We start from the raw sequence: 16,396 nt of genomic DNA on the forward strand, positions 1-16,396 counted from the left end.
AACACAAATCCAAAACAACAATGAAAAATCAGGGACCTCAGGTAAAAACACATTTGTGGGCCAGGGCTGCCTGGGAGGACTATTTTACTATCCAAGGTTTATCCGTGTGCAGATGAGGTACCTTGATGGAGGCTTGTCATGACTGACAAGTTCAGACAAACTCTGCCTGCTGCATTCCTAACCACTTACCACGTTTACTCACATGCAGTATGGTATAGGATGCTCCAAAGACGTATGTGTTTTAAGGAAAGATAGAACCAGCAAGATAGAATAATTTGATCAGTGAAGTGAAGTGAGAATTCTAGTTGTTTTTATTTGCAATTGTACATATTAAAACAATTATTGGCCCTGCCAGGTAGCTCAGTTGGTGAGACATCATCCCGATATGCCAAGGTTGCTGGTTTGATTCCTGGTCAAGGCGCATAAAAGAATCAACAAATGAAAGCATAAATAAGTGGAACAGCAAATCGTTTTTTTTCTCTCTCTCTCAAATCAATAAGTTAAAAACAAACAAACAAAAAGCAATTACTACTTTGGTCTCCAATATTTGCTAAGTTTTCTAATTTTTGCTGTTTTCTAATATGTGCCACCCCTGAGCAATAAACTATGAAACAAGATGTAAGTTGGTTATATTAATAGGCACAATTTATTTTACAATCAACACAAGAAACTGTGTAACACAGCGCTGTCTTCAGCCATCGCACTCTAACTATGTTTAAATACTGCACTCTAAAAACTGATGCCGGAACATTCTATAAAGAACAATTATACGTCAGTTTCTGGATAGGAAGGGCCACATGAAAAGCTTGCAGGGAGATAAAAGTCAACCTTTCAAGTGGAATATGGCACATGAGTTAGTTTTACAATTGTGGAAACTACGTTTAGCCATTATTGAGTAAAAAATGTCTTTTACTACACGAGCTGAGATAACTCTGGTGATGCCTTAGTGCCTCCTAGGAACCTGGTATTTCTGAAGGTACAGACACTGTATGTAGATAAAACATCACTGCAGGAAGTACATACAGTTCAGACTGCTCAGGATAATTCTATAGAAAATTATAATTAGCTGGACTCTGGCAGAGATCTTTAAACACACAGCCTTTCTTCATTTCCTTATATCCTACTACATAGAACTTCACTATTGTAAATGCTATTTATATGCATTTTATTTACACACAAGTTTTTTTTTTTAACTATCCATCTTTGTCGCTATAACATTTTTTTCTTAAAAACTTCCTCTCTCCTACACCTGTCTGACTTCACCCTTTGTTTCCTGGAGCCTCTATTTCTTCTTTAAGGAGATTTTCTTCCCTTTGAGAACAACTGCTGGAAAGCTGGGCTCCGAAAGGAAGTAAAATGTTTCTCCTGTATTTTGAAAATTAATTTTTTTCCATAGGAATATCTGTCAAATTATGGAACAGAAATCAGGGGAAATTAGGGCAGGGTAGACACAGCTTTGCTGGCAAGCATCTATCTATTCTAGGAAATGCTGCCATGGTGCTGTGCGCTGTCACAGGCAATGGGGACAATCCCACAAGTTCTCCAGCCCCTGCAGGGTGAGGACTGTCTGTGCTGGCATGTGCTCTGGCTTTTACTCCTCAGATGCCAGTGGACCTGCAGTAGCCTCCTGTGAGCATTCCAAGCCAGCATCACACTGCAGAGAGGCCTTCTCCCCTTCCTCAGGACCCTTAGCATCGCAGTCCTCCTGGGGCACTGCCAGTCCAGCCTCTGGCTGCTCTTCAGTAACACCATTCGAATCGACATCGAGTTTGCTATCTGCTAAAAAGAAAAATGTCATTTTCCTTTCACTTTCCGTATATTATTTCATCTTCATAATAACCACATGAGGGAAATTGTCTCTATTATCATTATTTTATAGGTGGGGAAACTGAGGAGAGAGGGTTTAGGGTTCACTAACTTGCTCAAAGTTCCACAGCTAGAAAAGCAACAAAACTGGCATTTGAACTCAGGACTCTGGCTCTAAAGCCAGGCCTTGAAATCATGACTGTTGTTTGGGATCTGACAAAGTCTGTTTTCGAATACAGCTTTGCCATGAATTAGCTTGATGCCTATAGGTTACTGTCTGTACAAAGTTGTTTCCTTACCTACAAAGTCAGGGATAGTAAAACCTATCCTACATTTGTGGCAAATAACAGTGTTTGTAACACTTAGAATAGTGTGTGGCTGTGCTGATGTTTAGCAACTGGGAGTTCCCACACTGGCGACAATCTCAATCTCTTGCAACCTGTATAGAACATGACCAGCTGTTTCTCGCTGTCCTCGACACATAGGATACAAGTTTCATCAGAAAACAGGCAAAAGCATGGCCATCAGAAAGCCTGATTATTCTCTTCAGTTTACTTATACAAATTAGACTTAATTTTTTACCGATTATGCAATCCCACTAATAGTGTTTCTCAATCAAATGGTAAAGGGGACATGGTACCTTGAGGGGTGAAAGGAGGAAGTGTTTAGTATCAAAGTCACCTGGGCAACCTTTTCAAACTACAAGCACTCCGTAGAATGCATGATATATACTCTGGGGCTCGGCGTAGGAGTGGGGGCAGTTCTCTCCCAATATTACTGAAACAATTCACTGTTTCTGATCAAGATAAGTCATACACTTTTGAGGAAAAATACTATGGAACTCACTGCTCTGACACTTATAGAAATATAATCTGTGCATTATTAGATCTGCAATTCCACTGGATTTCATAAATCTGCTCTAATTTCACCTGCAGTTTTTAAATTAAGAAATTTAAAGGCTTCCAATCTTGAAATACTTGGTTAGCCATTAGGGGAAATTTAATTATTCCCTTATTCAAAGACCTTAAAATCCTTTGTGAGGAGAATGTAAGTAAATGCTCATTAAGAGTCCCACAGTTCCAGGGCAGTCAGAAAGTAGAATGTGGAATAAAATCAGAATTTTATGTCCTTTGTTTTCCAGTGACACTAGGCTGACTATATCCTATAAATTATCCTCCAAAAGCAGGGATTCAAAATAGGGACACAGTTGAGACCACACAGAAGTTTGATCCTAACACTGGTCACCCAAGCTTCATTAGTCCCCAGAGAAAACTCAGCTCCTAGGGGCCCTGTGCTAATATCATCCATCACTCCCTCCCCACTAAGCCGCAGTGCCAGCTCGGCTTTTATATACGTACTGTTCTCCTCTTCACTCTTTTCTTTGGCAGCCTCCAATTGTTGTTTCTCATAAATATCCTTGAGATTCTTACAGATTTTCTTATGTGCAAACCAGTGTGTTTTCTGGCAGGTTTGGTCGCAATATATTACCTGAAAAGCAATTTAAGGTTTATTTGCACTTAAGAGCTACGATTACAGGATTTTTCCATTATGACATTAAACCAAGAGCCTTGCTGTGAAAATATTAAGTTTTCTATACTTTGTTTTGAAACCATGATGTGTGCATGTGTACTGACTTATATTTTTAATTTTTAGCTTACACTTTATGACAATAATGGATATATAACAAATGGTCTATGAAAGACTCTTTAACAAATGATTTACCTGAGAACCTACTATGTTCCTGAATTGGTAAAGTGCAATTGTTGTCCCAGAGGAAGCTACGGTCAAAAAAGAGCAGGATGAGGCTGCATGTAGGGAGTCAAGACACCCGGCCTAGTACAGGATGTAACCGCAATGGGAACACAGAGGAAGCAATGACTCACTCTAGCTGGAGGAGTCAGTAGACAAAGAAATGGGAAAAGCATTCCAAGTGTAGGGACTTTCTTGTACAAAAATGCAGGAAAGGGGAAGTAAATGACATGTTCAAGGACAATAACAGTTTTGAGTAAATGAAGCTTAGATTTTTGCAAGATAATATGCCAAGGATTTCAGTAGCCCCTTAAACATAAATGGCGTTGTAGGTTGTATTACTGGCCCTAGTTCTTCATCCAAATGCTTTCCCATGTGACTGCAAAGTTCTTTTTACTTGAGAGGAAAACTGACTTTAAATTTGGCCATGTGACTTGTTTGGGCCCAAGGAATGAGATAGCATGGTAGTTTTAAGGCTAGACCTTAAGAGCCTCATATGTGTTTCTATTTGTGGACTTATACTTCTGCCATCACCACGAGAACATGCTCAGCCAGGCCTGCTGGTCCAAGGAGGATGAGCTACCTGGAACAGAATGTTTCTGGCTGAGCTCAGCCAACCACAAACATGGGAGAAATAATGATTGTTGTTTTAGATACTGAATTTCGGAGTGTTTTTATATGCAACAATAGTTAGCCTATATAGATGGTCTCATTTAATTCTCACAACTCTAGCCCATTTCACACATAAGGAAACTGAGACTCAGAGAAGTAGGAAGTTACAGGAGATGAGGCTGGAGAAGTATTTTACAACAGAATGTAATGGGTTACAGAAGAATATGCTGAAGAATGTCAACCTTAAAACAATAAGAAATTAACATTCTCTACAGGGTAAAGTGAATGTACAGACACATGCATGTGTGCAATATCTGAATGTAAGAAAAACACAACAAGCAGATATTACTGTAAAAAATTATCTTTACAATTTTTTCAGAAGTAGGTAGTATAGTCCAGAAAGCTTAAAGATTGGTAACCGTCACAAGGGAGTTATAGTTTTATAAGGAAGAGCTGATGAAGAGATAATAAATAGTTCAAGTCAATATCAGAATATTTAAGATTGTACACTTATGAATGAATTGTCTTATTCTAGGTTCTCTGCACAGCCTCGGTCCCCTATGTATGGCCTTTCTCTTATTTGCTCATATACATTCATTTATTCATATCCTTTCTTCTTTGGGGTAGTCAGCACAGAAGTTGGGGCAGTCTGGGGATTTGGCAGAAGATAGAGCACAGAACTACACTTATCCTTAGCTCTCTTCCAAATTACTTTTCAGTATTAGATGCAATATTTTATAGCTAATGTATTAGAACTTATTAGAAAATTAATATCTATCACTATATTTACAGAATATTAAAAATCAATTATCAACTTGAATGAAATCTAAACCAGTTGTCAATGAATTTCAAAGAACTTCATTCTTACCATTTTGCATACTGAGCATCTTTTACTCGCTCCCTTTTCTCCACAGGTGGTACAAAACTCAACATCCACAAAACCCACCTGACCAGTGATGGCTTGAGTAAGTACAGAGAATGCAGTGGGATCAGAACCCTAGAATGGGTATAAAGAAGAGAAAACAACTCTCTAAAATGACCATGGATAGACTACTGAGATGAAACTTCATGAACAATGTTATCTAAAAGCAGACACACAAAAGACAAAGTCATTAAGGTTAGCGACTACATTGACTTCATCAAGACAAAATACCATTTTCTACATAAAGTATATGGGAGGTAAATCATGACTCCAAATATTCACAGAGAAAAAGTTGGCCCTCTTCTAGAATAAAAGTTTTTTCAATTAGGATTACCCAATAAGCCCACAAAGATTTCAGATACAGGACAATGAACTCAGTGGGATTTTCTTAGAACATTGTTTTACACTGTTCTGTATACTCAAGATAGTCAAACGAAATATTCAAAAGATTTAAGAAGTATTTTAAAGTAGCACTCATTTTGAAATTGTTATGCTCCTTCTGAAAACATAATGACTGGGTTTCCTTTTATATTAAAGTGCTAAGAATTCTCTGTAGGAATGAAGATAGTGTAATGGCGAGAAAAAATGGGTGAAATGAAACCTCAGATACTAGATATTTAAGTTAATATATTTTACCAAGAATAAAGGTCTATAGAAGTTGTGCTCAAATGATGGTGTGCATTAGAGAACTTGCTTAAAATTCAAATCAATCCGCCATCCCATACCTTCTAAATTAGAATCTCTAAAGATGTGGTGGTCCATGTACCTGCTTTATTACAGATAATTCTGAAATACACTGAAAGTTTGAGAATTACTGGTACTTAATGTTACACTAAATACTTATTAGTCCATGTAATTTTATTGCCTCAAAAGTAGAGTACTGAATTAGACAATAATCTGGTCCCCAAATGAACAGAATATGATATATTTAACAGATTTATAACAATTACATTTTAATGTTCAAATGTTATTTCACAAAGTAACTAAGACATGTTCAAAATCTCCCCCCAAAACTGGACTTTAGTGGGAATCAGAACACAGTAACAGTCTCAGATGTAACCAAAGATAAAACTAAAGGATAGTTTGCTAGAAGAATGGCTGTTAATCTGAATTATTGCTTCAGAAAAAAATTGATGACATAGCTGAGTAACCACATGGAATCTTTCTTGTCACTACTGGATGACAAGAACTCTTTCTTGCTATATAAAATCTTGTCATCTACTTGTTAAATAAGAATCTGTTTAGGTACCAAAGCTCTACCCACAGAAGACAGACTAAAAACAAATAGGTTACTATATCCAGAGTATCTTATAAAATCAGAGACCTTGGCCAGCCTTCCAGAAGTTAAGACATATGCTATGAATTGATAAAGCAAATAGCTTTAACAGTATAATCTGTTACAAGGCTGGAACAACATTTCTCACACTTCCTGCTGAACTTTGTGACAGAGCCAGAACTCCACACTAGGCAGAGGGAATCAAAACCTCTGCAGCAGGGCCCTGGCATGAGCACTGTGAGAAGGGGCCAGAGGTGACCCCCAAGGGAGCCAGCTAAAGAACCACCATGCTTTGAGGGAGGTTAGCACTTCAACGCTTATATTACAAAACCCATCAGGAAGTAAACAGTGGCTATCTGGGACACTCACAACCACAGGCATTCCAGATAAGTACTTTTTCAGAAAGCAGAATATATAACTCTTAAAGAACAAAAAAATTTGAAGAGAAATTTTTCTAAAATGCACTAAATCCTACTTTATGAATAAACCTTCTCTCGATGGCTCAGATCACTAGGATAAATAATCAGTATACTCCATAAACTCTAACTACAATATTCTATAAATACAGGGCTAAGATGCATTGTTGACCCCTACACTGACCTGCTTTGACTTTTTTTTAAAGTACTCTAAACTGCTATTTTTAGTTTTTCTGTTTTCCTCCTTGAAGGCAGAATGTCAACTACCACTTGTTAGTGCTGGAAATACCCCATAGCAGCCATTTCTAGTTGTTTATCTGCTAGTCATCCCCCCAACATCCTTGCTAATAGAAGCATAATTTTGTTTGCAGCAACAGTATTTAGACCAGCCAAAAATACTTCTTCTCCCAGACTCCTGAGCAGCTAAGAGTGGTCATGCAGCACAGGCAGCGGGGTTCTGGGACAGCCTGCTTCCCAGCCATAGACCCCATTCCTTCTTTTCTGCCTGGGATAGAAATGTGAGCTCGGGAAAGAGCATCAGAAGCCTTGCAACCATGAGGCCATGAGCATGAGTATGAAAATCTATACAGCTAAAGAATATTGCGTGGGAAATGTTTGGGTTCCCAATCTACTTATTTTGGAGCCACTGGGCCAGATCTGGTCTGCCTACTTTGGGGCTTCTAAGTAAATAAATAAGTAAGTCCTTATTTACTTAATTCATGGTTAGCTGGAGTTTTAATATGTACAGTCAAACACACTCATGATTAATAAACCACCCTCATAACTAGCTAACTTTAATCTCCCAAAAGCTTAAGCATTAAATAGTCAAGTATATTAAACAGATAAAGCATCTCCATGGGAAATCATGGTGAGCTCTCATGCATTAATCAACACATGAGGTTCATGAGATCATCTTGTCTATGCAGGTCTTTCTATTTTGTGGTTCTGAATAGGTGAAGTCTTACTGTAAAAGGAGCACCTGGAACCCATTTCTAGTCCTGATGTTATGTTTCACACTGAAAAAGATACAGCACCCTGCGGATGCAGAGAAGGAGCAACATTGCCACTGGAAGGGAGGAAGCCATGGATGGGACGAGTGTCAGGATCAATTTCTTGCCTAATAGACAAAGGCTGATAAAGGATTTGACTGAAATGTATAAAAGCATGACTTGTATAGAAAAGGTGAACAGATACCTACTCAAAACAGTGAAGGCAGGAAGTGTCCTATGAAACACTGCTTAAATAAATACAGGACAAAAGGGTAATAAGTCCTTTAAAGAGCAGATAAAGTTAAAATTTACTTCCCATAGCTGCAAAGTAGAAATAGATTTCTTTTTTTAAAAATGGAAAATTTGTAAAGTCAGAGGCAGTAAGGTCGACTATAAGAAGCTGGAACATACTGTGAGATAGTTTATTAGGACATACAATGAGCCCCGGCTCATCCCTTCACCTCTCCACCCAAAACCATCAACCTGTCCAAAACCATCAACCTGGACAATCAATTCCTACTTTCATCTAATGAGGACCTTGTCCTAGTTTTTCAAAAATTACCATGAACAAGTGTGTATCTGTATGACATCGAGGATGTGTACCCACCTTTCCAGGTTCACAGAAGTATTTAAAATGCAGGTCACTATAACCATCTAGACTCCGACATAGGGAATTACTGTTTATTAAACCACAAGATATAAATGGAAGAAAAGGATCAGAGGAGGGAAATGGATAAACAGGGTTAACCGGAAAACCTATCTCCACATTTGTTCCTGAAAATTTTCTAAAATAACAATTCCTCTTATTAAATAATTAATTAATACTAAAAAGAACCTGCTTCTAATTGTACAAAATATGCTGGTTAGGTCTTCCTGCTGGAGCGAACTTAGTGATAAGAGCCTTACAATTTCAACGGGAGCGATGCTTCGCACCAGCTGCTGGAGGAGTGTAGCTTCACAGTAAGGAAATTTTCTGATACTTTCTCTAATGATCTTTTCTTGATATATCGGAAAGCCATCCGAAGGTCGGCCTTTTAATAAGCTGAAAGATAGTTTTCAAACAGTAATTGGAGTTGGATCACTCAGCATTTCCTCCCAGCTGAACCCATGAACTTTTAGTAGTTTCTTCTTGGCTATTTAAGATTGTCATTGTCTATTCAAATCATGGTCAGACTAGATTCAAATTGCTGTTCTGCCGCCGGGTCAGGAGAGGCCTCGTCAGCTCTATTTATGCAAGTGACCCCTGCCATAAAGCACAAGGAACACTGCTATCAGACTCGCTAGTTACTTATTACCATGTCAGTTATTTGTACAAAGAATGAAAACTCTCAGCAAGTCACACCCTTCTGACTGAGTTCACTTTTTCTCAGGAAAACTAGCAGAACTTGATCCTGGTGGTTAGAGAACAAAGGTAACACAGAGCTGTCCCAGGTACAGTCACGGAGACACACAGTGCCGTGACGAATCCAGGGCACCACCTGTGGCACAGCACACCTGCCTTCACACTTGCACTTGGGCTACTTTCTAGCTGTCTGACCTATGCGTGCTATTTCACCTCTCCAAACCTCAGATTCCTCGCTTGTACTGGGGGATAACAAAGCCCTGTAGAGAGCACAGAACAGAATGATCAGTCTACAGTCTAAGTATAAAATTGTCCCTGTTTCTTGCAGACTGAAGGTGATCCCAACGGTAACAAACTGCTACTAAAATACTTAAACTTTAAATCTATAACGAGTCTTCATATAATGAAACATTCTGTATTTTATACATGGCATGATAAAAACAGTACCTTTTGATCAGAGTATCCAATTTATTCTCTCCATCTTTTAAGAAGTTAATACATTTCTGAAAGATGCAGCTGATGTAATGCATTTTCATAGCCAATACTTCATTCATGTCACTTTGCTTCATACATTTCTCACAAATCAAATCCATCACCTTGTAGCACTTGTTCAGAGCTGCTTCTTCTGCCAGCAGAGGATTCTCATTTATAAGCATCACGATCTAGAAGAAATTCTAGTGAGACTTTTCTGTATAAAAATTAGGTACTCACTTTTAGTTGATTTCCAAAGATTACCAAGGAGTCTTTCTTATAGCCACAGACTTGCTACATTAATTCAAATTAGAATGCAAATGGCCTTGATCAAAGTTAAAAAACTAATACAGAAGGACCCTGATGTTTTGGAATTTTTTGAACTCTTTATGTCAAAGTTACGTGAGCTGCCATCTATGGTGTTAGCTGGCTACTCAGAGTCATGGTTTTAGTATGTGTTAAAAGTACTTTATTACTAAAGATAAAAATGGTATATTTGCACACCCTTTATATATAGAATCAAATCAACAAGTGATCACTTCTTTTAGTTAACATAATTGAGCTTTAGAATTTCATGGCTAAAAGAATTACAACTCTCATTAACTCTTACTAATTTTAAGGAAATGACATTTTTATAGAAATAAGTCCAAATGAAAGGTGTATTATTTTCTGATTAACTACATTTCTCTGTGAAGATTTTCTCTATATCTTCTAGCATCCATAATAATGAAAAATAGATCAAAAAGGAAAGCAAAAATAGCTTTAAAAGGAGGAATATTAGAGTAATTAAATCTGATGCTTTATGAGTCCCAAACTTCCCATATATGCCCAAATTAAGCTCAAACTTAGTGTAGTGAGGAGTATTTTTTTTTTTTACCAACTTTGTTATAGGGTAGATAACATGCAGTAGGTCTGCAGAGAACAGCTGTAAAAATCCAGTGGCATAACAGTAATGTAAATGTGTGTAACATGGGCACAATTGCATACACTGAGCAGAAAGTCAGTATTTGTTAACCAACATGTTACAGCTAAATACCTATCCCAGATAATGTAAATGTTAGGGAAGAACAGGTAGCAGATTTCATGAATTAGATCCTTTTCTTTAGACATGAAGAAAGATAATTTGTTAACTTAAGTAAAACACAGGCCTAGTCTCCTACTCGGAAGTTTTATATAGATTAGGTGTTCTTGTGAAATTAAAATTATTTTTACACTACTAGATTAATATATAATAATCTTTTATTTTACTTAAAATTGCACTCAATAATAAATTATTAGAGTTCATGAAATAAGTATAATCAGAATCCCTGTTGGTAAATTTGCTAACAACTTTCCCTACCATAACACATATCAAAAATTAACTGTGGTAGTGAAGACTCATGAATTAGTTGTTTATATTTCTGCAGTCAACTACAATCATTTGGAGATGTTTATTCAATACTTTTATATACAGCATTTATAATGAAAGCATAGGATCTTACACCAAGATCTTCAAAAAAACCTCAAACAGAATCTAGATTAATGTGTTTTTTTGTTAAGACATTAGGCTTTATTTATTCATAATATACAGCAATATATACAAAAAATGTTACATCACCACAGCTCTACCATGAGCTTACAGAAACATTTACATAGCTGCACAAAAATGATAATATTTGAACTAGTTCGCTCCCTTTAATCACTGTGATGTTATAAGTTAATACATTATAAAGAAACTCCTTATTATTAATTATTATGGAGAAATAAATATATTCTTACAGGTATAAAAAGCAGATATAGCTTATCTCCCAGAGAATGGCTACCTTAGAATATGTTTAAACAATGGCATTTTGAATTCTTTTTTTTTTTTCATTTTGACCAATTCTGTTCTTAAAAATAATTTAACAATTAAAAATGGGCTCATTTGCGCATATCTGCCTTCTAACAACGTAGAGGCCCTGTTCAACTCCTGTCATTTTTCCTGTCAACCTGATTTTCTCCTTTCTAACCTCTGTATTCTGGGCAGCAGCACAATTCCCCAAGTCCCTGTTGAAAACAAACATCCTTATTACTGTAGCAGGCACTTAACCTCAATGCAAATGTAGCTGTGTCCGGTGCATTGTAGCAAAAAGATGAATTGCGTATTGAGGATTTCTGTGCGTATTTTTAAAGGTCTTTAGCTTTATAGAGTGGCTGTTAATTACATTTTTATAAGGCTCCCCTTGAAGACCAATGCCAGTTTGAAAAGGGGTAAAGCAATGAAAATGGGCCACCACAAAAGCAACTGGGTAGCTATTATCCAAAGTGTGGATAAAAGAAAGGTTTTCAAGTGAATAGAGCATTTATCCATATAAAAAGCCAGGTCTGCTCTGAAGGAAGGTACTATAATCATAGAATAGTAACTCTTATAAAACCAATGCTCTAAAAAATATAATGTAGGCTATTTCAGTTTATATACTTTTATAATTTATTACCTGTCTAAATATGCTCTTAATCTGATTTACTCAAAATAATTGGAGGTGCCATAATTCTTAGGACATTTAACCCTGAGAGACCAGTTTCCATGTAAACATCAAAAATTATTCCACAGGCTCCATTATTGCAAAACTGAAATTACTGCAATCTCAAGGGGGTGGAAACAAAGATAAAAATGCAGGAACTTCTTCAAATCAACTTAAACCAGAATTGTCCAATAATGCTCAGGCTACTGAGGAGACAACAGGCTCTGTAAAACAACACATTCTCTACACTGAGAAATCCTGTGTCCCCAAGAAAAATCCTACTTCTCATCCCAGCCTACCTCCTCCTAAGAGAAAGAATGCCATGGTGGTGTAGTTGCTGCCACCTGGGTGCTGGGTGGATAAGAACTACCGATTCAGAAGAGGCTAAATATTTGTTAAAGATTAAATTCTAAGGCCCATATACTCTCCAGTAGAAATGCAAACATGTGATTCATAGCTGAATTTCCTTTTTGCCTACATGGGATCATAAGTTTGCCTCTAGTGTTTTTTTCAGAATGTTACAGAAAACATTTAAGTTTTGAAAACTAAAAACAGCATAGACTCTACTTGTCAGTTTTATAGGAAAGATCTGCTAGTTTATCATCTCTACTGATGGCCCAGAAAATTAATTGGGGTGAAGAGCCAAATAACAGGTATATTTTGTTCATTCATTTGTTTCTTGAGCTTCAAAGTCTGTAAGTAAAGGGATGCATCACTAAAGTAATAAGATTAAATACAATTTGGAACTTCTATCTTCAGATGAGTATGCACCACCAAAAAGGCTTATGAGAATTGCCCACTTACATTAATGGTATTCCGTTTACTCCACAGATTCCTCTTTTGTACTAGGCTTGTAAGGAAATCTATTTCACTACAGTATAGCAACACCTTGTATTAAGGGAAAACCTCAATTTTTGACCCAACGTACTGTCCTGCTCACTAAACAGCTCTGAATTACTAACAAATCTATACGTTATGAATGAAGACTACAACAGACATTGAAATTTGATAAAGGACAGCCTTACTGTAGCACACATGGAGTTTTCTGTAATGACTCATTAAAGAAATTATACTCATTTGGCTTGATTAAACATTATTTTTCAAACAAACCGAAAGGCTGTATATAAAATAGGAAGAAAACAGCAGTGAAAATAGTTCAGAACAGCTCTTGAAGTTTCCCCAGTTAAGCCATTTGAACTTCTGGGTGGGTCTACAAAGTTTAAAAATCTGTGTGATTTAACCTAAGAACTGTATTACATGAAGTCATCAAATAGGTACTTGCGTTAAAAAATGTGTTCATGACTACATGTCAGAACATTTCGTAGAAGGCCAGCTATTATAGTGGAGGCTGTTGGTGCCCCGCCCAGATCCTGTCTGCAGGGCTGTGCGCCAGGTCCCTACTGCTGGGAGTGTTGGCTGCTTTGGGCTCAGCGCTGCCTCCTTCCCCAGGGACCTTCATCCAAAGGGAGCCACCTGACTTGGCACTTTCCCTCTGGGGACAGGCCTCAGCCAATGACTGATGTGAAAGCCTGGCTCCCTGCCTCTCCAAAGCCATCAACAGTGCAGCGCACCCTGTGAGATGAAGCGGAAGCGTGGCTTCAGCTGAATCCACCTCTTTGCCTAGCTTTTCTTCCTCTCTAGTCTTCACTCGTCTCCAGGTTTCAAGTGAGAGCACTCATTCACTGTATCAACTGAACAAGAGCCCATTGCAAGCTCTGCATCTACAAAACCCAACCCAAGACAATTATGATCCTACTAGAGGCCTGGTGCATAAAATTCATGCACGGGGGCGGTCGGGGGTCCCTCAGACTGGCCTGCATCCTCTTGCAATCCGGGACTCCTCGGGGGATGTCCGACTGCCGGTTTATAGGCCTAAACCAGTAGTCAGACATCCCTCTCGCAATCCGGGACGCTACATGCACCAGTGACTGTGCTTTTCATACAGGTGAAAGGCATCTTGCTGTTATATGGGCATCTACATTTTTTTGCCCTGATTATAAAAAGTAGTACATAACATGATCCTTCTGAGGCAGTAGTACCATTTTCCCCATCCTATGGGTACAAAAACTGAAGCAGAGAGAAGTAATTGGCTTTGTCACACAGTTTTAAATGTCAGAATCAGGGCTCACCACAAAATGTGCAAGCCAGAGTCCATGCATGTCATCGCTGCATCATCCTGTTTTTTCAGTCTTGCCAGGTTTTAATTTTTAAATCTAAGAGACTATTCCCAATATATAGGGTAGGGTCCCTAGGCCTGGCCGGCGATCAGGGCTGATCTGTGGGGCAATCAGCAGGGCAATCGGGGGACCCACACTGGCACCTGCCTTGGCTGGTGGCCTGGCGCCACTTCCTCACCAGCCCCACCCCCCGATCGCCCCACCACTGCCGCTGGTCGCCTCCCTCTGTCCGCTGGCACCCACCTTGGCTGGCCTGGCACCACCCGCTCTCTGGCCCCGCCACCCGCCAACCAATTGTTCTGCTGGGCATGTTCTGCTGGTCATTCTGCTGTTCGGTCAATTTGCATATTAGGGTTTTATATAGGTAGATAAAAGAACAGCTTAGACTCTGAAGCAATCTACATATCTAAAAGCCTAAGTGACCATTACAACGAAACAACTGGAACTAGTCGCTATGACACACACTGACCACCAGGGGGCAGACGCTCAACACAGGAGCTGCCCCCTGGTGGTCAGTTTGCTCCCACAGCAGGAGCACCACTCAGCTAGAAGCTGGGTGCACAGCTGGCAAGCACAGCTGTAGTGGTGGGAGCCTTTCCGGCCTCCATGGCAGTGCTAAGGAGCAAGTGGTAAGGAGTGAGCGACGAGTGGTTAGGAGCGCGGAGTGCCAAGCGCTGAGCACTGAGCCCTACTCGGGCTCCTCCCTAGCTGCCTGCTGCTTCCCACACTGCTACATCCCTCATGCCAGGCCAAAACTGGCAGTCCAACATCCCCCGAGGGGTCCCAGATTGCGAGAGGGTGCAATCCAGGCTGAGGGACCCCAACTGGTGTACAAATCCATGCACTAGGTCTCTTGTATTTAAATAAAAAGCAAATACAATAAACACTACACTACCTTGACAGGATGAAGATTTGTTGTGGTGATAACTTTGTGCAGTGGGCCTGCCAACTTTGGGGGCAGTTTTGGCTCTTTATCCAGTCCCTGGGGTTTAGTGTAATAATCCAGTCTCTCTCGAGGAAAGAAATTGTTGATTACAGTTACACAATCATGTTGACCTTTTAACAGAAAAATAAGAAATTTGTTACTTTATTATTCACAGTAAGACATTTTCCAATTTTTAAATTAATGAATGCTGCTCTGTTTTCTTGTGTGGTAAAATACACATACATCTTTAATTTTCAGGAAAGAAGAGAAGAGGAGGAGAGGTAAAAGGTTTGGAGGAATATTTAAAGCATGCTTTGTGAAGTCAAGAAATAATCTCCTTTTAAAGACACAGAATCCCTACTATGTATGATGATTATGAGGACTGCAAAAAGGGCAGTGTTCAACTTATAATTTTTTACCCCAGTTTACAAAGATTGCTTATAATTTAAATGTCTCTTCTTCCACCTTTACACAAATGATGGTCATTATTCCCTAATCACATCTGGCTTTCGTTACATAGAAATTTAAATTGATAGAGCTTTTCTTATCATAATTAGTATTCATATTAGTAATCTAACCTCCCCTCTCCTGGAATTGGAGAAAAGCTGGCCTTTATGAAATAAACTAGAGAAAAAGCTTTTGCTCCCATAAGCCTGGAATCCATATTATGGTTCTCACAGGTCTCTAAGCCATTTTTCTAAGCCATACCTAGTGGTAAAAATAGTTCTAAAAGAAAAATGTTGTGAAATCGCTCCTAAAATACATGAAAACAGACATAAGAAGATTTAAAGATAAAGGGATGAGAGGAAAATGAAGAATTAGCACGTAACTTTATCTTCTCATCAGTCCCCCAATAGGTTAGTCAGAAATGGCCCTGTTGGCAGTTGAAAATATAAAAATACTGGCTATATAATAATCACACTGTCACAGGACTGGGGGCTTCTTAAGATTACACCTTTGGGAGAAAGAACAAATATTATGTTACTTTTTACAAGATTAATCTCTTTCATTTCAGGTAGTGCTGAGATCATTTTGACATTTAAGTTGAACTCATCTGCTAATAATTTATATAAGAATAATATATATATTAAAAGTTTATCATTATAAATATAAATTTTCACTTAATTTGTATCTAAAATTTTATAGTCAAAAGTATTAAGTAGTTTTACTGATTTTTAATTTATGAATTTTGAATGCATACTAATGAAGCAGTAATATTAACATACAAAAC

The 16,396-nt window shown here is 38.3% G+C and overlaps 1 protein-coding gene across 5 annotated transcripts in view; it reads right to left on the reverse strand.

The window, feature by feature from the left end:
• Nucleotides 1-621: 621 nt before the first annotated feature.
• The window catches only part of ANKMY2 (ankyrin repeat and MYND domain containing 2), a 34,112-nt gene continuing 18,337 nt past the window's right edge, over nt 622-16,396 (reverse strand). For 4 of the 5 annotated variants that reach the window (XM_059712472.1, XM_059712476.1, XM_059712475.1 and 1 more), the window contains 6 exons: nt 15,136-15,296; nt 9,560-9,774; nt 8,677-8,812; nt 5,036-5,164; nt 3,165-3,294; nt 622-1,779 (listed from right to left, as the gene is read on the reverse strand). In XM_059712472.1, coding sequence (XP_059568455.1) covers nt 1,592-1,779; nt 3,165-3,294; nt 5,036-5,164; nt 8,677-8,812; nt 9,560-9,774; nt 15,136-15,296 — 959 coding nt within the window. In that variant the 3' untranslated portion in view covers nt 622-1,591. The remainder of the gene's footprint in view (nt 1,780-3,164; nt 3,295-5,035; nt 5,165-8,676; nt 8,813-9,559; nt 9,775-15,135; nt 15,297-16,396) is intronic. The other variant, XM_059712474.1, reaches the window with a different exon arrangement.

Source organism: Myotis daubentonii, chromosome 10 (genome assembly GCF_963259705.1).
Source record: "Myotis daubentonii chromosome 10, mMyoDau2.1, whole genome shotgun sequence".
Lineage (NCBI taxonomy): Eukaryota > Metazoa > Chordata > Mammalia > Chiroptera > Vespertilionidae > Myotis > Myotis daubentonii.